At 40.1% G+C, this 27,111-nt stretch overlaps 1 protein-coding gene across 1 annotated transcript in view; it reads right to left on the bottom strand.

The window, feature by feature from the left end:
- brsk2a (BR serine/threonine kinase 2a) overlaps window positions 1–27,111 on the bottom strand; it is a 179,267-nt gene that overhangs the window by 41,488 nt on the left and 110,668 nt on the right. The window contains exons 3-4 of the mRNA XM_078256126.1: window positions 15,359–15,444; window positions 12,151–12,291 (exon numbers count right to left, since the gene is read on the bottom strand). Coding sequence (XP_078112252.1) covers window positions 12,151–12,291; window positions 15,359–15,444 — 227 coding nt within the window. The remainder of the gene's footprint in view (window positions 1–12,150; window positions 12,292–15,358; window positions 15,445–27,111) is intronic.

Raw genomic sequence — 27,111 nt, 5'->3', positions numbered from 1 at the left:
GAAAGGGGAGAGAAATAGCTGCATGTGTCTGCCTCATCACAATAGAAGTTTAACCTTAGATGACATCAGCTGACGTACAACTCGTTTCCTGTCCTGAGGGATTACCTGTCTGCTGGTTTGTTATTACTGGCAGTCTCTGTGATCCCTGCTATAATTGAAATAAAACACAGATAGCATCTAAAACAGTTCTCCGCAGGCTAAAACCTTCATCAATTCACACAACCATCATTTGGCAGTGATTTCAGGAGTGTGAGAGATTGTCTTTTAACTAATACTGTCAAAGCACACGAGGAAGGATCAAATATTAACCAAACTGCTCAAAGGCCACCGGTGTGAGGTTGTACTGGGCGTCTCCTTCTATTCCACTAGGCGTCTTTGTCAACATGCCTGATTAAATAATGCTTTAAAAAAATGTTTCTCACAGCAACTAAATGTTTTTGACATTTGAAATTTACAAATCACTTGTGACTGGAGTTTAAACATGGCAGAAGGTCAAATTGTAACTTTGTAGACATAGGGACCAGGAGACAGGGTCAGAAGGACATTAAATAATTTGGTGTGACATCAGTGGCAAAAGCAATGGCAGCGCTGATTGTGTCTAGTGTGTATGTAAGACAGTGTACAAACATTGCTAACTATTGACATCATGGGGGCGATAAGCTGCTGATCCTAACAGACCCCAATCATAGAACCACAGCCTCAACAGAGCCATAAATATCTAAGTATCCCCAACTGTCAGCCTTAGATGCAAAAGATGCATACTTAATCATGACCTAAAATACCGATAAACATGGCATGAACATTGTGTAATCACAGGCATATCACATGTAAAACACAAAGAGCCAAACCTCAAGAGACTGATCCACAAAAGAAAAGAAGGCAACAGCGTATTTATCTACCGACAGCATCAGGGGGACAAATTGCATCTGGATGCTTTATTGGTTGTCAGGACCCTGGTATCCATAATAGAACATTAAACTGCCTCTCTGACACATTAGGCTGCGCTTTGCAACTGTAATCTTGCTCACACAGCAGGCCTTGCAGCAGGGATATCTCTGTATTGCACTCATATGTCATACAGGAGGTGACACTGTTAAACGAATTCAACAGCTGCAATGAGCTCGAATGTAACAGTAGTTTTTCTTTCCAGAAATTTGGAAGCTGTGCACCACTAGCAAGTTTTGGAAGAATGCCTTTTTTTCTAAAATACTCTAAATGTCATGAGTGCATATTAGTTTTGCACGGATGTTTTTCGCAAAACCTGATCTGAATGTGCTACTTGCTACACAGAAAAACAACAATACAAAAGCAGGACATTCACCATGTTAGCATTTATTGTTATCTATTACATAGTTCTACCTTGTTCCGTGGTACAGCCTTTACAGTTCACCATGGCACTGAGCTCTTACAATGCCGTTTGGTGTAATTTACAGGACACACATGCATGTCTACATGCTGTCTGAGCAAGGTTTACACCCCAGTGGGGCTGTTAGACACAATTCTTGCAATTTAACACCAAGCTCTTAATTGCCTATGATCATTTGCATGTACCATGCTGATACGTTCTGTTTTATAGAAGGTCTGTCCTCTTGGGGCTCACATCCATATAATATCCCAGACATGTTTGTGGCAATGAGCAGTTTTGTAACTAAATTATCCAGCCCAAGGAAAATATACTTTTCCCATAGTGACAAATCTGACATTCACCATGTTTAATATTGCCTCTCGCTAAGCCTGTGATACAGATGGAAGATATGTGGCACTGGTTAGCTAAACAGGAACACTTGAAACTAACAGTAATGGCTCAAATGCATCTTTTTGACATATTAACATGCCTGAGAAATAGCACACCTGTTTTTGCATTTTCATGAAGTGCTAAATCTATCCTAGTTCCATTATTGTTAGCCAAAGTGGGGTTTTTAACCATCGTTGAAAGCTGAAATGCACCCATTTAGCCTCCGGCGCACCTCTGTGTCATCCTCCTCTTCCTATCTTTCCTTTTTTCTCTCAAACTGTTTTTAGGCTTCTGCTGACCCAATTAGAGAGAGACCAAGCACATTCATTTAAAATGCTTTATGTTAATATTCTATCACATTAACAAAAGAAGACAACATTCTGACTGCTGACTTAGATGTGCTAGACACAATCGTTCATTAGCCAATTGTGTATTAAGAGCAATGAGGGATGAGAACAATAAAGTTGTCTTTTTCCCCCCTTTTTTTGCTGTCTAATGGATTTGGTCGGTTTTTGCATTTTTTTGGCGAGTGATTGGCGAGTGTGCTTTGCTGCTATATTATTCTGTAGTCATGTCTTTTTCTTCTTCAAGTGGCCAAGTCAATAGCACATTTGGAACACAATTTGTTCAAGGTACAGATAAAAAAGCAAGGCCAGTTGTGCAAAAGTGGGTGCACTCAAGTATACAAGTGTGGTCACAGTTACACATAAATTAAAGGTTTCCATTAATCCCTATTAGAAAGTATACTTGTGAACTTATTTTACTTAGATACTAACAAGAAAAGTTGCTGATTGTCAGCAATAGCCTGCACACGTCCTTCACTACGCTGTCTGTCAGAAAGCAACATAAAAAAGCAATGGCCACTAAAAGTGTCAACTACTATCGTCATTGCCCATGCTCTATGTATTTTCTGATTGTGTTATGTCAACTGATAACAACACAGTATATGAACAGAGAATTACTTTGAGTGTAAATTTCAATTAGTCAATGAAAGAACAATTTCAGATACAGCCAGTTTGTGACAATGTTGAAACTTTTTTCTCCCATCATATCACCTTTGGTCACATTTGATCTCACATCCTCATCATGATGTTGGATAGCTCCAGTACAGTACTGTACTTAGTGTCCTACACATTTGGTACTCTACTCTCATATCATTTGCATTTAAACTGGATTAGAAATGAGAGGGAGGCACACAGCTATCTTTTACACACAATAGTTGCCTCTCCAGTGACTGGTTACAAGAGCACTGCATCTTGTGCCATCTGGGGCATTTCTATCTATTCCTCTGGGGGTTTTGAGCAAAACTGGGGATGCAATGCATTGCAGCATCTAATAAAGTGGGTAAAACATGGGATTACAATGATGGCTAGTTTTGTAATAAACAAACTATTTGCTTTGTTGTGCCAAATCTATGTGTGCAACCCAGCGTTTGCTCTTAATCCAGAGGAGTTTGACTGAGCAAGATAGGATGAGCAGCGGACCTTCAAGGCAGAATAAACAGACAAGCTGTCAGAAAAGCATTGGAGGGAAGGAGTGGCATAGATATTAAAAACCCATAGCAACGTCAGGCATCCAATACAGACAGCCATGGTGGTGCAGAATTCCTCTTAAAGTAGTCCATTGTGCTTGTTCAAAATAAGAAAAGTGAATAATCTCTAGCATCTGGCTTTATTCTCCACATAATCTTTATTATCTTAACAACCTGCTGTTTATCCTCTCTTTACAGCTACTTTTATTAACCCCATTCTTAATTTCCCTCATTCAGCCAACCTTCTCACTTCTCTTGCTACACTTCCCATTACAAACACCAGTCCATTCCCCCTAAATCAAGCAGCATAAAGCAACCTACTACTTATGCTCTTCCATACCCCATTTTACCCATCCCATTTCCATTTCTCCATTCCACCTACTCTCAACTTCCCTCCTCTCACCCAGATCAGCAGAAGAAATATCAGATAATTTTAAATGACTGAAAAGAGGACAGAGAGAGAGAGAGAAAATTTCATTCTGTGTTGTTAGCAACCATCAGCCGTAATGATGATAGGCTATAAGTACAGGCTTTCTGCAGGGAGGCATACAGACAGACAGTCAGTCATCTGGGTAAACTCTCCTAAGAAGGTCAACAAACACAGCCACAAACAGCCACAAGGGCATGGGCACAGATGATGGAGGATGATATATAGGCTAACATGAACTGCATGCTGAAAGATTACAATAGATGAAAAAAGAGGACGGACAAAGAAGTTGTGTTGTGTGTTTTCATCCACCTTTATGCTAATCCTAGGAGTTGGGTGCATCGAGGTGAACAGCTGGTGGAAAGTTTCCAGTCTGATGCCATTAAACCATCGGAGAACAAGATGCCATAATTAAAAGAGCTTCAGTCAAACCTCAAACAATGGAAAACAATGTAGAAAACGCAATGAAAATATTGCATCTATGTTTGTTTTATGTATTAATTTGAAGAAGGTTATAGTTTCCTCATCAGTCCACACACACACCTGCCACTATGTTGTTGTCTCTTCAGTGAAGCAGAAGCTTGAGTGACAAATAAGTCACATGCTTCTTGTGCAGCATAATTTATTGGCTAAGTCTGCACTTTGTTGCATTTAGTTTTTATGGATACACCAATGTTTCCACCACAGCCAAGCATAAAAACTTTAAAGGAATATTACAACTTTCAGGCTGGCATTTCCACTTTGTTCTTTTAGTACACAAATTGAAAATGTGGATAAAAACAGTTGGATTCAAACACACTGAGTGAAAGGGAGTGAGACACAGTAAGAGCAAGAGGTAGGTTTGGATTCTGCAACACTGTCTCTGCTGATGTACTTCAATATTTTGGGTTGTATTACCAGTACTGAATTTACATGCTTTTTGTGGATAAATGTGATACAATACTTTGATATGTCAATTATTGAATTCACTAGTAACCAATTTATACCAAGTTACATGTGATTATTTTCAGTGTGAAGAATATGTACTAAATCACAAAATGTATCACTGTTACAATATACAATTACATATCTGTGGACATACAGTATAAGCAAGTGATGCTATAAACAGATGCATGTGGCTCTCTAAATCCCATGAAGAGAGGAATAAAGCCACCAATGAGGGAGGGAGAGTGTGGGAGACACGGAGTGAGAGAGAAAGGTGGATATGGATGATGTGCACGATTATGCCACTGTGTGGGTTTAATATGACTGCAGGACCAGGTGTCTGTTTGTGCACACATGTAAGTGGCGGTAATAATCAGTGTCAGGGAAAAGAGGATGTGTGTGGATGTGTGTGTGTGTGTGTGTGTGTGTGTGTGTGTGTGTGTGTGTGGACAGGGTTCTCTTCCAAGATGCACTAGCAATCTCTGCCTTACTTGGTGGGATGCTTGGAGTCACTTTATGTGACAGATAATCTTTATCTTTCTCTCACACACACACACACACACACACACACACACACACACACACACACACACACACACACAGTATTGAACAGACAGACACAGGCTTGTTAAATGGGTTACAAGGGGAAAGACCCAAGTGATTACTTAACAAACAGAACAGGGGTGAAAAAGAGGACAGAGTGTGTTGTGGTCAGGGAGAAATTGTGCTTCTTTTTCTGTGGATGGTTTGTTAAGAGTGTTTGCTCATGTCTGTGCAGATGTAGGTGAGGGAAATCTCTGCTTTTGCAGCATATGACAAAAATGGAGTGGGTGGACAAAATGACTGGGGAGTGATACAGGGGTGTGTTTGGTGTCATCTCTGGCTCTCTTGACCTCCTATTCTGGGCATAGTCTTAATGTGGCTTCAGAAACACAGAAAAAATAAATATACCTTCATTGCTTACATGCGAATAGAAACATTGTGCATTAGGCTTATCACAGAAAATCAGAGCATACAGTGCTTTCTGTGGTAAGTCCAAGTGTAGTAAGGTAGCAAAATGTGTAGATCATGACAAATGCCATTCAAATTAACCTCTCATCATCTGTTAATATGGTCCAAAAGCTGGGTAAAAAGCACAAAATCAGCTTGTGAAGTGTTTTGAAAATACACTTTACTTTTCTTAATCAATCAATCCATCGATCAATCTGTGTCTCTTTTGGGCATTATGGCAGACCGCAACATTGACTTCTTTTGAAAGTGTATACTGTGTAGCAGATGTGTGGTTGTGGTCTCATCTCTGTTCTCACTAGTGTGTCACTCCATCTGTATCTGAGTCATCCATTGCAGATCTTACATTGGCAGACTTACTGTAACTAATAACATCCAAACACAAGACATGTCTTAGTGAGGAGGAGAGAGGAAAATAGTTTGACACTGGCTCTAGTCTCTGTAATTTTTCAGCAAACAAGACTAACAGTGAAAAAAAAACTATTATATATATATGCAGCCAGGTAAAATGAAGCAGGAGATTACTTTATATAGGCTTAATTGTATTTTACTTTTATTTTAGAAGTCTATCTGTTGTAGTTATGGCTGATTCTAGGGCAGGGCCATCACAGAAAAAAAGGAAATTAAACGAAGAAAAACTAAAAGCTAAAAGGGAAAGACAGATGACGGGCGAATTGGCCCTCAGGTATGTAATTTGTCCATTTCATTCATAAAATAACTTTGCAATGCGCAATGTGGTTTTACGCCAGTGGCTTACATAAAATTATGGCCCCCTTCCATTTAGCACCCGACTTTTCAGTCCGTGTTTGTGTTACCACAAATATACCATTTTCTTTTCCCTTGTCCCCCTGTACTTGTGTAAAGCGTTCTTGGGTTTCATGAAATGCGCTATATTAATTTAAGTAATTTAAGTAATTTCAACTCTTAATGCTTTGGCTTGTGACACAGTGACAGTGATAACGTTACCCCGTTTAGCTCACGATACATCCAGGCTAAGTTACCGTGTGCAACACTTGAGATATAACAATGCATCTGTAACTTATTCTTTTATTGTAAATGAATAATTTTCTGTCTGAGCAAAACATTCATCGCAACTATATGACCTCCCGCTAAAGCTAATTCTGTAATTACAATGGGTAATACAGCACCGTAAAGAAAATACCTTTACGACAGCAGGTATGGTTAAAACACTACTGCTTTTGTCCAATGCGGCCGCTAGAATCAACACAAACAATGTGACAAATAACTTAACTTACAATGAAGATGAAGAATTTCTCTCACTCTCAGCATTTATTATAAATATCTCTCAGACGATTCCTTTCCAATATCTGTTTTTATCCTACCCTAACCTATCTTTGCCTCATCTCCCTCAGCTGTCCCCGTGTGCTTCACATTGTCCCTTTCTTTTCCTCCATGTAAAAAGACAACTCTGCCTAAATCAGATCGCGATCTGAATCAGGCAGCGGAAACACGGAGTCATAAATAGCCCTCTACGCCGACTGTCGGCAGAAAAGGCAGTCGGACTGATCAGTACGCTCTCCGAGGTCAAAAAGTGCCTCGGAACACACCGAAGCGACGTCGACTTGAGCGTACGTTCTGCGTGTGCGCGAAACGTAATATGTCTCCATAACAGCAGGTGGCGCTAATCTGTATTGTCGCCCAAAAAATATAATAACGGAACATCTCGTAAACACAGAGCACTGTCATTGTTTTCATCAAAGAGTGTTGATAGTAGTCAAGAAGGATCGTTGTTGTCATTACTCGGTGAATGGAAGGAAATATGATGGCTAGTAATAAGAAGATACTGGCGTTGTCTGCTCCGGTTTTCTCATGCACTGATTCGGTAGTCAAGGGCTTGCACTCCACCAATCAGATTGGTCATTTAGTCTGACTGCCCACTGGCCGATTCACCAAGTCAAATCGGCCAAAATGAACGCCGACGGCTCCTCCGACTAACGACGGCACAGAACACACCGAACAGACTCGAGTCACCGACCTAGCCAGACTGTCCGACGGCCGATAATCGGGTTGGTACATCAGTGCCTTTACATCCATCTGGCTCAATAGAAATATTTCAGGATGGGACGTGGGCGGAGGGCGGAAGCATGAGTCAATGCTTGAGAAGAAGTTAAAATGGGAGGTGAGCAGATAAGGAAAGTTGGAAAGCACGTTTACCCCCCCCCCCCACATGCACAGTGAGTCACAGAGAAAAAAGAGCACTTCTAATGTCTAATGGCCTGTGTAGGTCCCCTGCGCAGACAAGTAGAATTGGAAGAAATTATTGCAGAAATGCTTTTTATTGAGGGGGTGCTGGGATCTCATTAGTGAGAATGGAAGGAAGGTGAGAAGGGCTCGCTCTGTCTGTTTGCCCCTAATTGAGGTTGGGAGGAGGGCAACACACCCAAATAAGGCTCCTCATGATACATTTACAAAGCATCATTGTCTACGAGTGTTAGTGAGGGGATTTGAGGCGCTAAGACAGAGAGACAGCAGCAAAGCAAATCAGGAAGAGTGAGATAAAGCTGCTTGTGAATGTTACTACAAAAGAGCCGCGATAATCTAAGAATGTGCATGCACTTAACGTCAGTCCCAGATGCTTTCTCTTAATTGGCCTAATCTGTTCTTCTCACAGTCAGTTATTTACACAGACTGATAGAAGACTTCTAACTTTCATTCCCTTAGGTAGGACAGTTTTGTTCTACTGTATTTCTAGTGGTACAAGAGTAATCTTCTGTTTGTTTTTTTAGTTCTCTTTGAGAATTTAAGATGGAATCCATCAACTACCTGTTTGATGGTTCAAAGAATAAAATTATCTCAAGCGCACCATCCCGAGATAATCAGTGAAATGTAAAGTAATTCTGAGACGAGGATATACAGTAGCTTGTATTGTCACTGTGCATAGGCGTCAGTTTGGTTTGAAATGTGCTGGGGACAGAGACGCATTCGGAAGTACATTTCCAGAAGTGCTGGCTACAATGACGCATTTTTTTTTTTTCTCTTTCGCGCAGGTCATGTTTTGAAAGACGCTGTCCTGTAGCTTATTAATGAATAAAAACGTGGTTTAATGTACGTAAACAATGATCAATGATTACCACATTTCCCTCTGATATTGCTCCTCATTACCACTGAAAACTGTCAAAAAATCTAACCCAAACTCCAATTATTATGGACGTTATCTGAAATTAAGAGTTTCTGCTTCACATTTTCAGCAGGGCAGCAGAGCGGCTGTGGGTTGACTCCCCACGGTTCTCATGGGCTTTATAAGTCCTAACATGAAAAGGCTTAACGTGGTTTAACGCACCTAAACATCGATCAATCATCACCACATTTATGGTTCGACAGTTTTCAGTGGTTATCAAGAGCAATATGAGAGAGAAATTTGGTAAACATTGATCATTGTTTAGGTACAAGCTTTTTCCTCGCCATAGGCACCAATGAAGAAGACAACGCTAATATGAGATAACTTCTATAATCGTTGGATTTTTTTTGACAGACTTAAGTGTTCATTACAAGATATGGCCATGAGAAATTTGGTGATCATTGATCGTTGTTTAGGTACATTAAACCACGTTAAGCTTTTTCACGTTAAGCAGAATGTCCCTGACAGGCGCAGCAGCAGAGCGGCAGTGTGTGTGTGTGTGTGTGTGTGTGTGTGTGTGTGTGTGTGTGTGTGTGTGTGTGTGTGTGTGTGTGTCTGTGTCTGTCCTGTGGGGATAGAGATTGTTGTGGATTTTTTGGCATCTGTCGCTCAAGAATTATATGTGTTATGGACTTTTTTTTTTAAACTAAATTGAGCTCGAGGTTTTCAAAAAAAGTGGTGGGTACAAAATGACTCATGACGAAATCTGGTAGGTACGCGTAGCCTACTCACCGTCCCCACCGAAATCGACGCCTATGTCACTGTGTACAACGGCTCCCATGATGGCTTTATTATTAAAAAGCAGCAGTCACAATGTAATTGCCTCTTCTATAAACTATGCTGTGCAAAAATACAATGCCTATTAAATCACAAAAAAATCCACCGTAGCTAATAATTTTATGATAAATAAGTTAATTCTATCCTTTTAATTGCCTGTGCAACATTATGCAAATATATTTCCCAGGCATTTAGTACTCTACACCAGGTTCTAGGGAATATTAAACTACAACTGTTTTTCACTGGCTTGGTTTCCCCTTTATCATCAGCAGGAAGCTGTTCAGGAAACTTTCCAGTATACTAAACTGTGCAACTAAGAGTAGAAAAGCATCTGTCTCCAGCGTTTTCAGCCACAATAGCCTTGGCATGAAAGTTATGATAGTTAAATTATCATCACGCGCCGACTGGCTGGCTAGCAATCTGGCCATGGCGATAGCTGTGGCAGGGTTTTATGGTGATATCTTAATGTTCGTAATCTGAGGCGCCTGCGAATGTTGGGAGCAACAAGCTAATAATGTGCTGCATAATGACCATGTTTTAATTGTTAGTGACCTCAAAATTCTGGTCTTTACTCCGGGCTTTCACTTAACAGAAAAACTACAACAAATTTGTTGCAGACCTGACACACAATACATTTTATACACACTCGAAATACAACAATGGCTTGGTTTACATCAGGAATTTGCATAAAACCTTTCTTCCAGTTAGTAAGTAAAGGAAGGGTGATACAACAAAGACAATGACTAGTGACTGAATAGGAAATGCATATAGAGAATAGAACAGCATTAAAGTAATAGTAGAATAAAGCATTGTATAACCAGTATTACCATAAAAGAAAAAAACAATACAGAAATACAAGAACAGAATTATTAGAATAACCACTTATAACACGGGTCTGTATGTAACCCACAGTAACACCAACTACAGTCCTTTCTCTTGGCTGTACAATTACTGTGGTTAGCCTCATTTTCTTATTTCCATGTACCCTACATATTGTTTTTATACACAGCACCCACTGTAATGCATGGTTGGCCATCCTAAAAGTCCCTCTACGTGATATAATCTTTCTTTTTTCTTTTTTTATGACCGATTACTTGAATGCAGTTATATTTTTATTCCTATCTCATCTTTCAGTTTTGTCCCCGTTTCTGCAAAGTAACTGGAGATTAACTTGAAGGTAAAAATAAGTACACTTGAACTCATTCTGCTCTATGATCCTTGTGCTCTCCATATGCAGGGACATGAGGACACAATGTACAGGCAAAACACGAGATGGATACAAGAAACACAAACACACACACAAACTCCCACACACACACACACACACACACACACACGCTCTAAATCAGCCCCTGCTGACATGTTTGACTTCTGAACTATATATGATTGCCTTTAGTCTATGAGCTGGTGAACAGTTAAATTACCCCCTAAAGCCAAACACAATGCATCACGAGCAAAGACTCAACACAGAGTAGAACAGAGTACCATAGAAGTGGACCATCTGTATTCCAATCCGCCCCCAAACCATAAACACAAAAACCAAATTTTTAGATATGAGGCGATGTGTCAGTGTATTTGACTTTCTATTTGACATGTCTCAACCATCCTAAGCTGGATGTTAAGAGAAACTTTAGGAAAATGGAAAAATAAACACTTTCATAACAAGCACAATCATATTTTCTCAGTTCTATAATCTCCATATTAAATCATTGGTTTGAAAACTAAACAGCATTCCAAAGCTATGAATAAACTGATTGAAATTTAGATTTTAGATTCACTTCAGGAAGAATCTGTATCTTTTTAGAATTCATTATTTGGAAAGCCATTATTTGTTCAATGTTGTATGACAACCAAATTTACTGTGTTATCCTTCCTGGGTATGCCTGTTTATTGGCCGTTTTGTCGTAAATGTATGTCATGGTTTTACGCTTATAGTGAATGTGGTTTTTTATAGTTTTAACCCCAAGTACCTAATATTTATGTGAAAGATGTGGTGTTCACTGATGTCAAAAGCTTTTACACATGCACTGCAAACCTAAAATGATCTAGACTTTACCCGGCAGAGCTGTATGTGAGAACGCAAATGTCCGAATGAGCTGGATTTAGTGAGAATTCACAGCGAGCAAGTGGGCGTGTTGATGACGTTTCATGCCGCTTGCACAAAACCGGAAAAAAACTAAAATCTGACACAATCTCCCATTGTGTGCTACATGTGTGAAAGGGAAACTCTGGACTATGTCAGGACCTGATTCCTCACACATTGTTTGGAGTTCATATGTGAAAATGGCTTTAGTGTACAACTGTGTACTGCACTGTGAGTCCACTTTATTATACTACAAGTTAAGAGTTAAGTGTTGCTTTTTATCCTTCATATACTTTAACATACTTTTACCAATTCATGGCAAAACCTACATGTTATCTTCCCTTACTTATTATTGTCCCATGATTTGTGTCAAAATTATATTTGTTTCCCAAATGTTATAAACCAAGGAATAGCATCTATGAATAGTATCAATGAGAGATAGGTGGGATTGCTTTATGCAGTCTAATTCACAACATACACATTACAAGCAGCTAGAGTGGTTTTGTATGTGGATCATTTCACTTACCATATGGAATGACTGTGGCAAAAATCCAGGGCAGACATGATCTGTCTGAAGAATTTTCTGGCCTCTTTAGGTGTTAACCTGCCTTTCTTCACCAAGTAGTCAAACAGCTCACCACCAGACACATGTTCTAGCACAAGGTACCTGAGATAAAGAAAAAGAGAGAGAAGGTAAAAAGCAGACCATGAAATAAAAAACAAGGAGAAGAACAGCAGAAAAAACTCTAATACACACATGAAGGAACAAATACCTGTGTTCTCCACAGAGCCCTCTGAAAGGAGTCTAAAGAAACAGAGAAAGCCCCTGACCTCAGAGGTCTGTAAGAACTGGAGCAATATGGGAATATAATAGTTCCCTTACAGCTGTTATACACAGACAGACCACCCAGGATCAATGAGCTCATCTCCCCAACATCATATCAAGTTGACAGTTTATCTTTCATTTTGTCATCTGTAAGCTGTCTCCACCAGAGAGTGAAGCATGCCAACAGTGTATTACAATATATGTGAAGGGTTCTGATATACTATACACTCTGACCTCCGATGGGAGGCATCAGAGGGATGATAAAGTTGCATTACACTACAAAAAGATGGAAATGTGTGAAAAGCTCTGAGACATAAGAAATTTAAGATATGTGAAGTATGCTTTGGTACAGAAGCTGTAAGATATGCGACAGTCTTTGTGTCAGCACTCGGTTACTAATCAAGCAAAAGAGACAAAAGTGAAGGAGAAAGAGAGATATTTGAAAAAAAAGTTCCTTGCTATACATACTGTATACACTGATTGTGTTGTAATTTCTTTCTTCTTTTACCTTCCTCAAATGTGCATACACACTTCCCTGCCATCACATTTCTTACAGCCATTCTTCAGGTGGCCTTCGTGCCTGCTCTGGGGCTCAAAGGGGAGAGGGAGCTGATTAATCTCCGCTGGCCCAGACCTAAAGCTGCATCTGTGGGCTGAAAGCCAGCGGTGCCCTGCCACTGTTCCAGACTGGCCTGATCGTATATCCTGTGCTGAAAATCCCTCCATCTTCACTACGACAAATTGAAGCTCAGACAGGTGTTGAAATGCTCTCTTTCTTCTCTTTCTCTCCCTGCTGTGGATATGTGTGTCTGCATGCAGTTTTATTGATTACACTATAGTGTTGCAAAGTGTACTTGTCCACAGAGCATGTGCTCAGTAAAAAACCCTTAAGCCAAAAAAAGCTGGCCATTACAAAACCTCTATAGCTTTGGCACATGTAAGAGTAGACCAGAGTAGGTGAACACACATTAAATCATTTACTAAAATTGACTTACTTGAATTACATTCTGATCCCTATATAATATGACTATGATTTAAATGCTATTCCACCAAGTACTGCAGTTGGTTCTGTTATTTAGTATAATGGCAGCCTATTCAAGGGGCACTTCTCTGATTTTATATGTCACGATCAGTTTACTTTGCATGGGTAGTACTATCAAAATATTTAACTGTTGTATAATATTTTCTGTGGCTCTGGAAGGGAGCTTTCTTAAAGCTGCTTAAATAAAACTAGTTATGTCAGCACAGTTATCTCAATTTAAAGAATACAAATGGATGGCCTGAGTTAAAAAACAGGGGTGTGGAGTTTGAACTAAGCAGGCTTTTATCAGGCTGGGATGGTCTAATAAAACAATGCTAAGGAGTTGCATTATGGGAATTGTAGGATCCAGCATGTTTAGAGTTTGACCCATACTCGGGTCAGGATCTCTCAGCCTATGCTATACAGATTTTAACTAATACATTTTTAATCCCTTCTTCACAAGCATCCCAACTTAATGGAAGTGCAATGCTAAATCACTGGAGTACCACTTAAAATAAACTTGGCTTTCGCATTGCTTGTATGATTATTAATGATTCACTGTCAATACTGTAATAAGAAACATCAATACATTTCAGTTAAGCAAGGATGCAGTGAATGTGGGACGTTAAGGCAGCTTTGGCCTCACTGTTTCCCAATGGTAACTCAGCAAATAGGAATAGGTCTTGTAAAGAACTTGCCTTGCATGTGTGCATTTGTCATTTTGTTATCTTTTCAACACTGCAATAACAGCTCATAGCAACACTATTACAAATCAAGTGTACTTATAATGGTCTCTTAGACTATTGAGTTTTTGAATTTTTATTTCAGTGACCATTTTTCACTCAAAGCATAATAAAATATCAACATCACGATTTGATCATTCATTTTGAGACATATCCATAAATAAGATTTTGGTGGGCTATGTATCAAACTCCTTGCACGCACGCACACACACACACACACACACACACACACACACAATTTGTGGTGTGATCTGTGTCAGCAGCATAATAAATCTTAAAAGCTCTGGGACTACAAATCAAAATCACGCTGTGTGTCCATCATTTATTGGCTTTCAAGTAGAGAATAATCTAAACAATATTCATCTAAAACTTACATCACTGATGCGAAGTGCGTCACTGGTGATTCAAATGTAAAGCAATTTGTCTTCTGTGACGCTACGAGTGACCAACTGTCAAAAGTGATGAAGCAATGGGTACAAAATGTGATTTTAATAATCCAATTATACCATGAATCACAATATTCTGCTATTCCTATCATCTTAAAGGAAGACATGTACAGTACTGCATGTCCAATTCCATTTGGCCTGAAAGCTCAAGATGAGAACTAATTGAATTTAGTTGACAAACAGTCCTCTGTAGATCAAGAGGGCTACTATAAGCTACTGATGGGCTTGTCACTCACCACTGTTAAAGTTTGCTAATAGATTTATGTGTGTGCCTTCATGTGCAGCAGACTAATGCGGCTGCCACTCTCCATGGCTAATGTTTCTTAATGCAATGGTGTTGCCTCTGATAAGCGTGTCATTGTGTTTACATTACGGAGACTTCCTCTCCCGATTAGCAGTCCCCTAGTGCGCGCAACCAAATTAAATGTTTCATGCCAATACTAATGGAGCGTCTGCCCCTCCAAGGCTATCATTGTTGCCCTCCAATCACAATACACCAATCAAAAATGCTCTGTGGGCCAACAAAACGATCTGTGGCATTTTATAAAGAATGTTCTGGCATCCAAAAGAGCACTTGACAATAATGATATATGTTAGCCACAAAAGTTTTCATACAAACAATTACTCAGTGTGTGCAGTATATTTATGATTTTGTATTATGAATCAAAACTGGACCACAATGCACTGGTGATACTTACAAGTATTTTTTATTTTCGTAGACATCATGCAGCTTTAAAACATGCGGGTGTTCTATGAGCTTCAGAATAGCTATTTCTCGCTCCACCTGTATGAGAGAGGGATAGGTAGAGAAAGAGAGAAAAAAGAGATTTGATTAGTGTAACATCAGCACAGTTACATTCCTAAAAGCACTCTTGGACCAATAGTCCTAATCTGCCCTCTGAAAGTGCAACTTTCCTCTCACTGCTCCCTAAACTGAAGTACCAGGGAGACAAACTGACTGACTGACCCCAAAAGAGCCTGTGATGAGTTCTCGCCAATCGTTTTTCTGAGGTCACCGTTAAGGTTAAAGCGTGAGAGACAAATCTGAGAGGCAGCATAAGGGCTTAAAAGGAATACATAAATCGATGAAAGTAGCTGACTGGCATTTTCTACTGGCAGAAAGGACAGAGATAAGCTTTGACCACACTCTGGTTGGCATCCAGGCCAGCAAGCACTGCTATCTCAGGTGGAAAGAAAATGTAGTTTGCTTCAAAAACTGAAGGAAAACAGCTTGTGTTCGTCTTATCTTACTAAAAATTGTGTCCTCTCCTCTCTTACTTGTATAGAACAAGCCTAGCTGAATACATTGCAATCACATTTCATAGTTAGGTGGTTGAGGTGAACATAAATCAGCTTGGTTTGATAAGAAACATGAAGTAGAATAACCCATAAGAGTCAGACATCCCACATTTGAGAGGACAGCTTGTGGGGGATTTGGGGTCAACATGTCAACTAAGGTACATCAAGGTCTACCTTAGGAGGCGGTTTTCCTGCAGAAACAATGGCTGTATACATATAAACACAAGACTCTGTCCAAAACAAGCAGACGGCTGAGTCCACACAAGTTCTTTTGCCTACAGAGCTGCTGAGACATAGAATGCGTACGATGAGACAGGTGAGAGAATTTCACCAAAATCGAGCATATCAGTTTGGATTTGTGTCAGCTTCTCCGGAGAGCTATAGTCACCATGTACGGCTGCCACGGAAAATCAGCATGGAACCCACTTCGACAGAAGCCCCTGCTAATCTTTAGCCTCCTGTGCTGCTCTCCTACTCTGCATGCGGTTGTCTGCCCATCCTTCTCCTCCACCTTTTTTGTCCATCCTCTCCTCCACCCTCTGTGTCTCAATTTGACTGACTATGATCGAGATGAAAGGACAGTGCGAGTTAAAGGCTCCTCTGCCTCATCTCGTCAAAGTCAATTTTACTTTGTCACTTGCCTGTGACAGCCTTCACGCTGCTTTAATGTCACACTCACTGTGGCTTAACTTTATAAACATGTGGAATGAAGTCAAAGCTCTGATCTGTCAGCTAACTCTGTTTTTGTTAAACTCCCACAAAGCTTTATGCTTGACCGGGCGTAAAATCAGGTTCCTCCCACTCAATTATGCTCTCACATTGTTTTTCATTTCAGAACAGCTTGTATTAAGTGATTACCTGTACTGTCACCTCAGGTAGCCTATTGGACCCTATCTTGACACATTTCTGATTATTTGCTGCCTAAATAGCAGCATCCCTATTTACACTCTTTATCAAGTGTGTGATAAAAAACCTGCTGAATTAGCTTACATTCAGTCACTGAAGAGAAAAATGTGTTGCAGTGCAACTGGTGTTGAAGGTGAAGCCAAGAAAAAGTCATGGGAGAATATAAAGCTAGGCACATAGCTTGTCTAGAAAGGGTAAAGTGCTAAATACGTAATTAGCATTAGCATGGAGTATCAGTGGGAGTAACAGCTAGGCTAATTAGGGCTAATCCAGGGACTAATGAGCACTATCGCCAGCAGTACACCATGCCACTTTCTCACCTGAAGCTGAGGTGTGTTGTTGCAGCCTGGTTGTTAGGAATAATCCCATGGTGGCTAGCTAGCTAGCTGGCAATAGGGCTCCCTGCAGAGAGACTAATTCTACCCAGGACTCGGGGAGAGATGAGCTGTCGAAATGTTACAGAGCCAGCAGTTGGCTTCCTAAGCTTTCTCTAAGTGCCTCCTTTTAGTTAATTGAAATAAGAGAAATGAGGCTTAATGTGAAGACTTAACTGTACAACGGCCTGCTTATTGCAAGATTAGCTATTGATTAACACACTAATGTAAATCTGTGGAGCACCCCCCTGCTCTTTTTTAAGCATTAGAACAACAGTTTCATTAAATGGCCTACAATTATCAGTCAAAAGAAATTTCTGACAAAGACATTTATACCTTGCTTGCTTCCACCTGCAAATGGAAGTAAGTGAGACAGGTAGAACACCAACAATAACTGCATTTATTACACACACAGTGACAAACTGTTTGCTCACAAGCCTCAAACACACACGTATCAAACACCTCTATAATGTCATGCTAGTATACATGCCAGGTGGTCATCCTCTTTTTCTGGCTCCTGTATATAGCTCCACACTCTCTCATTAAGTTGCACATCTGTGAGTGTGGACAGCTCTCTCCATATCTCCATGGCACTTCATTAGGCCTAAAGTTATTAGCAGGCGCTTGGACACATTTCACCGAGACACACACACATGGACGGACGGAAGGGGGGTCAGATGAGAAGCACACCTTCTCTTTTCATCCTTCTTGTGTTCAAAAGTTCAATATATTACTAATTTACAAAACATTTCATAAACCAAACAGGGTTAGTAGTAAGGGCGGAATCGGAAAAAAAACAACACATCTCATCAGAGGTCGAACGAAATCGCAAAGACTGACACTAATCCAAAGGAGCTATTTGACGGGGAGATAATTTGTCTTCTTGTTGTGTTATCGTTGTGAAATGAACATCATTAGCAGAAGACATCAGAACAGGAGCCTGTTGGTGGAGGGGCTGATTGCAACGCTTCGACCCACAGGGTTTCCTATCAGTGTCATATCCTGCCACCCTCAATGGATCAATATGTTGGAACTGCAATGGTGATTACTGTTAAAGTGATAACCACAGCTAAGATGGTTGAAAGCAAAAAAAACGGCATTATTATCCTCCAAATTAAAAGCACATTTTCTTCACCCTGGAATTTAATTTTGATGTTGTGTTTGAAAGTACGTCTGATGTGATTTATTACTTGTAATTATGATGTAGTTTGCAGGTGCAGATGGTATTTTATAATAGAAAATGGAAAGTGTGCGTGAGAGAGGGACTGGGAAGACAGGAGCTACACAGACAAATGAGGCAAAGCGGTCACTGGTGCTCACATGTGTCACTTCAAATTCAACAGGATGAGAGCCATTTTAGCATTTATAGTCCCCATCAGCTCGCTATTGATTCTTTAAATTACAGCCCTAGATCTGAATGGATGAATGGACAAGCAAATAAATGAGTGGCGACATCAATAGTTTCATCACTGTGGCTAAGAATCCAGTGATAGAGGACAGAGGATCACAGACAGCCAGGCTACCACAAAAACGCAAAGAGATGAGATTCGTGTCACACATGTCACAGAGCAACCGTACAGAGAAACCATCCCAAAATCTCAGAGGGGAAAATATTGGATCACAGGCTCTGTCATCTCTCACTCTCCACTTATTGCCTCTCGCTCTCTTCCTCCCGCCTTTCACTCTTTCTCTCTCATGCACACAGAAGGAAAACACAGACATTTATGTCACCTCCCCCAGGCGAGCGAGAGAATGGTCCCTTGATACTGAGATCTGAGGATCAAAGTCAACAGGGCAGCCATGTGTGTCAGATAAAAAAAAAAAAAAAAAGTGGATGGCTATGCTAACATGGGAGCTACAGTGCATGCAAGAGCTGCTGGATGGATAGAAAAACAAAAGAGAGACAGAGGAAGGATGAGGGAAGTGTGTATGAAGCATAAGCCATGTAATGTTCTGCAATGGAGAAGACTAAAAGAGAAAAGTAGAGGAGACAGTAAGAGAGCACAGTGGCAGTGCCAGCTTTCCCCCCTCCCCTGAGTCTTGTAGCCTCTTTTTTGCTAATTAACACAACACGGGGAAAGGATAACCTTTTTATCAGCGACATGCACCAAACAGCCCACAGAGAGTGAAATGATAACAGGTAAGGCGATGAGGCTGCAATGTGAGGAGCTAAAAGCATTTGACAATCAAGGAAATGAGAGAACATTCCACCTAAATGGCTAAATCTGATGGACAAAATATCTACAGCAGTTGGCCACAATTAATTAATTTGTACCATATTGCTAGATCTTTCAAAAGCTTTTCATACAGTGAATTACAACATTTTAAAGTGTAAATGCCTGAAATATGGTTTTATGACACACTGTACTTATGGTTAATACATTATATTTCAATTTTCTACAACCCTTCATAAAATGTTCTTCAACTGTGTGATATTACCGTTTTCCAAATATGTATTTTCATGTACAAGATCCAACTCAGAGTGGGATATCTTACAGATTTTTTGACCCAATTCATAAATGTACTCTTACTAAACCAAACTTTCATCTAATCTTAATTTTCTTCCACATCGTACTAGCAGATGCCATCTTTCTATAAGATACAGCGGCCCAAAATTAACAAACTCTTTTTCTCATTTGGTAAAATTATTATTATTTTTTTAAAGTCCTATACAGAATATCATTAATTTAGCTTTTTTCTATGTGGTAATCGGAATCTAAGACGTTGTGAATAAACTGTTTCTTTTCTGTGTGTTAATTTATATTGTTATACTGTCTTTAGCAAAAAAATAAAGCACAAAATAAAACACAATATAGGTTTGCAGGGAGGAGGGTGTAGTTGAGAAATCATATATCAGTTACCATACGGGTGAAGGAAAAGTAAGGTATGGATAGATAGAAGTAGACGTGGGTCCAACTGTCAGTGAGCAGAAGGGGAGGAGACAGCACAGCTTGGCTACTGGCTCACAGACAAAATCAGTCAGCTTGCTGTCCATTCATACTGAATGTGAACATGTGAACACATTAACGCACGATGCACACACACTGTACACACACACCACTGATCACGGCAAGCCACGAGCCACCTCCATCCATCCATATGTCGGTCAGTGAGCCAGTAGGGCAGAATCTGTGTTTTCTGCCAGGAACAGAGGGTAGCCAAGCTGGTGTGTATACATACATGAGTGTATCTTTTGTGTACGTGCTTACACATGCATGTAAATGGTAAGGCTGTTAGTGGTTGTAGAGCGCTGTATGTCAGTCTTTGTAACTGTGGCAGGGGGACATCAGTTTCAAGGGCAACACACACACACACACACACACACACACACACACACACACAGGTCACAAAAGTCAGACCCAAGCTTTGTGTTCATGTGCTCTCTCTCTCTCTACTTGGTGTGCAGGGCATGTCCACTACCTTCAAGTTGATATTAACATGTGTTCCTACCTGCTAATGCAAAATTGGTTTATAAATTGACAGAGAAGGCTCAGGGTGATGGATTTAACAGTATTTGGTTAGGGAGTGTGTGCGTTACTTGTGTTATCTCCCACTACTGAGCTAGTCCCACTGAAAACAGCAAAAACTAAATAAAATAACATCTGTATGATTATATTCCAAAGTCGTTGAACTGGGAAAAAAAGTAATCTCCCTCTTACTTTCATCCTTTTCCGTTTCTAGCCTTTCCCTCCACCCCGTGGACCTCACTAATACACAAACGCATGTGCGAACACGCTAACACACATGGATACACAGTCAGAACAGCAGGCTTTTCTGATAATCACTGTATCAGTCATCCTTTGTGAAGAGGAGGTACATTCTCTACACAGGGGAGTTTGATCAATGCCAGAGACATGTAAATCGATCTAGACATAGTCTCTGCTAGCTCCTAGTCCTTATCTTTTATCAATCCCCCACCCTTTCAAATCTTCCTCATTACCCCTTTCCACCCAAGACCAATTCTGACACTCCTCTTGGTCCTTCTCTCCTATCCTTCATTTATTCTCTGTTTCTCTCATTCTATCTCTCTAATCATGTCTATGATGTGTGTCTGTGCTGCTGACATATCCATCAGGCTGCCACTTAGACCAGTGGCAGGCCACATCATTTCACACTAACAGACATGTCCCTGGATAACCTTGGTCATAATAGAGTCTAATGGCAGAGGTCTCCCACACCCTGGGGTCAAAGGCTATAATAATGAACCTCCCCAAACATACTGCATGGCCTGATAGGTGGAGTGGGAAGAGCTGAGGAGAGGGTAAAAGCTGTGTGTTTGTGTGTATTAGCAGTATGTGAATGGCCATGTGTGTGTGCAAAATGAGTGATTTATCAGTGACGGACAGGCAGTGGATCCCTTTTGGCAGCCATGTTTGTGTGTCGGCTGTCTAAAGTGTCTTTTTGTGAACTCGTCTGTTTCGTCACTCACTCCCTAAGCGAGGGATTTTTCATATGAGAGAGTTGGTGAGGTCACCTTGGATTGTGCGGAGATGTGAAATGTGGATTAATGAACTGGTTTTCACAGACTAAAAAGAGAGAGTGCAGAACTGAATGTAATGATTAGATCTGAAGGTCATCTATATCAGTTAGAGAGTGTAAATCTAATAACCTACAGTCGCCTATATTTGCATGTGAGGTAGATGGAACTGTTTCCAAAGTGCAGCACAGGAAGATAAAATTGGACCCTCTAAGGACGTTGGAGAAATTGTTATTAAAGCTATGTTGCGTACTATCTGTCGCCCCCTTGAGGAATTCTAAGTAATGACAACAATACTGTTGTTGCATCCACATGACACAAGCCTTCGGTGATCACGCAACACCCCCACCCCTCCTCCACACAGTTGCTTGTAGCCAAGGTAGCCAAGGAGGACACGGGGGATTAAAAAAAACAAACATGATGGACTCTTCAAAACAGATGGTAATTATATTCACTCAAGCTTTTGCAGGTGAAAGTCGCCGGACTACACTATTTTGTAAACATAGCCATACTGAGAAATGCAGAGAGAGTTTTGTGGAGCTGATAGTCTTAATTAGCTTTGTATCAAATCATTTGGCAATGGCTTAAATGTAACGGACGTTCATCAATATAAAATAAGAAAGTATATTTTCCTTTTATTGCTGCAAACCTTAAATTAAAATATGACGTAAATTTGGGTGATTACATTTGCAGTCTATTTCACTGTTCAACTGTATAAGACCAGAGCCTTTAAAAATAAAAGGCTGAAAAGAAAAGGTGATGAAAAACTTTGTTAAGCATTGATGTATGGAAACATTGAGATGATTTTGGCATGTGACGTGGACAAGTTGTACAGTTCTGTTACAAGGTTTTTAGAAAAAAACACTAAACCAGTGTTGACTGTAAAATACAACACAAGCAATTCTAAGTGAACTACAACACTGGTGCTGGTTTTGGTAAATGCAAAGTTATGTGAAAACAAATTAAAACAAAGAAAGTGAGTAATGAATGAGTAATGAAGCCTATTTAGTGCAATAATTCAGGCGGACAGTAGTGATTAGCTAACCGTGATTCACTCACTCAACTCATTATCTACACATATGAATACATGGCCTATTCATCGACACATAAGCCTGGTCAATAGTTAGCCGGACACAGTAGTCAATACATGACAGCCAACAGGTCAGTAGGAAAGACTGGTCAACTGAAACAAGCCAAATTAGCTTGACACTTTGTAAAGAAGTTTAAAGTAACTCTTATAATGTAATCAGGGAGTTTCTTTCAGCTTCTACATTTGTTAAATAGGTGTTACACCGAGCTTGAGTCTTTCACACATAAAAGGCACACTCTTGTGCTCTCATGGTACCACATATACATACTAATTTACCCTAATAATGGCAAACCATATATGCAAAAGTATACAGCGCCTGTATGTATTTACATGCATGTGTTTGTGCTTTGTGGGCATGTACAGTGTGTGAGTCAGAAAAGGAGGGCGAGAGAACATGTTTTTGAGTATGTTAGCACAACAGAGTCATTAGCAAACAACCCCCACAGGGACGTAGAAGAAGGAGCTGATGAAGTTAAAAGTGTCTTGCTTAGAACACATTGACCACAAAAGCCCAAATTTACATCAGGATCTGTCCCAAACTCATTAACACTGCCAAGACTGAACTAATTTCCCTGTTTTTTTTACAACAGCTAAAAGTTGTAAATGTATGCCTGGTTCCCAAATTAATGTAGCATGTGTGTAATGTTCAAGCCTTGTGTTTGCTGATAATCAAGGTATAAAATAATGTGTAGTTGAATACAGGGGAGTTACATGGATGTAACTCTAGTTATGTGAGTACATGCATAGCCCTCTACCATAACCATTTACAAAGTAGAAACACCTTTTTTGCCGGCAGAATATAAGTTAGTAGTAGTATTAGTATTCACCCCACTAGTGCTAGTGAAGTAAATGTATCATTACTACCATTATACAGCAGGTTCTCACTATGAAATAGCTTATTAATGTGATATACAACGGAACAGCAAAACATGTATGCAATGTCACTGTTATATCCTTTGACTACTCCTTTACTTCATCACAGTAAAAACATATTGCGAGGTACATTTGGTACCTGTTTGTATATTGGTATGTAAATTCTAGTTTACACTGTGAGATCAGTATGAAATGCATACAAAAATGTGGGCATCATTACAAGGTGTGTGCTTGACCTATAGGTACAATCTACTACTGTATGTGTACATAGTCTGTGTGCGTGTGAGTGAGCCAGTAAGTAGCATTGTTGGCAGTGCTCTTTGTGGCATGCGCGTCCACAAGCTGTGATTCACCCTACAACCCTGCCTGTCTGATGTGAGACTATTACAGACCAAATCCTGCAGCGAAAGGACAGACAGAACCTTAAGGGGAGTGTGTGTGTGTGTGTGTGTGTGTGTGTGTGTGTGTCTTGACATTGGTCATGGAGCTGTTATTTAATGGTATATGTGATCTGCCCACTGAGGCGCACACACACACACACACACGAGCGTGCACAGTCAAACACATACAGGATGCATGTAGTGGCAGTTACAACGATGTAATGGTATATGAATAGACATATCACAGCATTGCTGTTGCCAGTGAGATGACAGTTGTCACAAACTGTGACATACTTCATTGTCCATCAGTTATACTATTGCAAAGCTCTGATACAGTGCCTACAGTGCATAACACATTGGACACACACACACACACACACACACACACACACACACACATCCACTAAACTGTACCAACAACAACTTCTTTGTATGTACTGTATCTATGCATTGTTTATTGTTAATGAAGACAAGGACAAAGTGCTGCAGGTTCATGTGTCACATTAAGTCAGGGCACAGGCCAATATAAAGTAAGTAGATTAACATCAAGCACATAATTATAGGCAACATGTTGAGATGCAGAGAATTGGAAGTGTACATCTTTAAATGGAAGCAACATGATATAAAAACAGATGACAAAGACAGATTTGGAAGTAAAAATGAAGTACAGTTTTCCTATCAAAGGCACAAGATGTACCTATTCAATTATCAGTTCCTACGTAAACAAGATAATATAAAAGATGATCACAATACCCTAAGGTTGAGAAGAAACACACATCAGTGGGTCCACAGGTATAAAGAGGTAAGAAATCCCAGTGCAAAACAAAGTAATAAACGGACATAAAAAGCTAAACTAAACTTTGAAAGGGAACTTTGCCGATCTCCCCACAAAAGCATTACTCCACTTAAGGGTAAAAGAACTGGATAAACTCTGCCCTTCGCTCACAAAAGGAAAAGCAAAAAAAACGAAAGCAACACCAAATAAAAAAAGCAAACAAGGCTTTCTCATCTATCTGACAACACAGCGGCTTCTGCCTTTGAAGAGGAAAAACAAATGCCATCGGTTTAGACATCTGTCTGTCTCCTGTCGAGCTCAATAGGGGATCCCGCTACATCTTGTGTTCTGCTATCCGCCATTTCATTATGTTGTCTGCACTCCATCTCTGTTTTATCTCGATAAGACATATGAGAGGTAAAATCAGTCTAACCTTGCATGTGTTTTTGTCACCACAGTGAGCAGCAGCACTGATGGTTTTACACGTCTCTCTCCAGGATGTGTTAGATCCCAAACTACCAGGCACAAATGTGTAAAACTCAATGTTTTGGTGTCTTCAGTCAATGGTATTTAGCATGAAACATAACGTGACACAGGTTTGCTTTACAATCCCCATCACGCACATCTTGTGCCTTGTAGGTAAAACCTATTCCCCATTTCCATTTCAGCAGAGCCTCATTAACACTCATTAAAGACTGGGGAAAAAAAAGTGGATTTGGAAGTGGTGATTGGGAACTAAATTAGGATGTAAAATATTGAGGGATCTTCATATTGACTGACAACAGACAAAGGGCTTTGTAAAGCCTTACAGGTTAGTGGAAATCCATATTATTATTTAGGTTCCTACAGAATGCTATGAGGAAACAAGGGATGGAGAGTGTTACAGTGGGAAGAGTGACAGATTGGTGATGCACTTCTTTCAGGGAGAATGTTTTGGTCAATACTGAAAAAAACAAGCATCACTGGAAATGTACTATATTGACTTTCCTCATAGTTTTATTCTATAACGTAGCTATAATCTATATTCAAAAGGTCTACAGTTCCACATTTGATTATACCCAAATGAAGGAATTAATATAAACTTCTTGAATTGTTTTATTGTAAAAATTCTAATTCACCCAACACTTGAAAGCAAGCATGCATCAACAGGCAGAAGTGAGTGAAAGAAGCAGCAAATGTAGAGCAGAGAAACAGTCTTTCTGTGTAGTCAGCCTGTTAAAATCAAACTGTGTGCTAAGCTCTGGCTTCTGGCTCAGCACCATATAAAGCTGATGGCTCAATGCGCAGGGGCACAACATATGAAACCCATTTATTTTAAGGGGTGTCTGCGATCTCTCTACAGTGGCACACACACACATGCACACAAAGACGCACACTAACACGTATGCACACAACATGAAGTTAGACGTGTGCACGTTGGAGGCATTTCTATATCCAACCCACTCGCGGCACAACAGAGATGGGAGAGAATGGCCAATCTATAATCATTAGGAGGGGAAGAGTAGAGATGGTGGAGAAAGAAAGCTACAGTGCTGTCAGCGAGGTGTCGGGATAACAAGATTAGACCTTGTATGATTCATCTGTGGCCGTGGCATTCTGCTCCTCACCCGCCCACGACAATCCCTGTCGGTTGGTGTACTCAACCTTCATACCTTGCTGTTTTCTGCCTTTTTAGTCGTACATTGTTGGTTTACATTCTGTGCATTGAGAACTTGGATACTATTGTGTCATACAGTCATCCCACATTAAACTTTCCTCATGTTTTGTTATTTAGACTACAGATACAGATGTACAGATTGTGCGGATCAAACAAATTATATGGTCGCATTGCTCTAATTCCATAGAACAGGCTAATTTTCCTTATATATGGACAGAAAATCAAATTCAAACAGTACTGATCTTGTTAATAATGAGAAAAACTGTTCCTTATCCCTGCCAGAGTAGACGGCTGCATTACCTATGATTCAGGCCATTTTAGGTAATGTAGCCGTCTACTCTGGCTGTGGGGCGCTGCCTGGTTGTTCTCAGCTCTTACATGCGGTGTCCTTAGCACTTCAATTATTTGCTCCAGGGGCCAATTATAGTTCTGGCTTCTCCATCTCCAAACTCTCTTTCTCTCACTCAGGCACACATTTTTCTCATCTGAAATGTTATGACTGACATCAAGGACAGAGTCAGCAAACCACAATGAACCTCACCACGCTAAAACCCCATCAAAAACATTGTAGCTATGTAGCGATATCTACTTCAGAAGACATCCATTCAAAGTGTTCTCAC

Source organism: Sander vitreus, chromosome 8, assembly GCF_031162955.1.
Source record: "Sander vitreus isolate 19-12246 chromosome 8, sanVit1, whole genome shotgun sequence".
NCBI lineage: Eukaryota > Metazoa > Chordata > Actinopteri > Perciformes > Percidae > Sander > Sander vitreus.
This window is presented reverse-complemented; position numbering and strand designations above follow the sequence as displayed.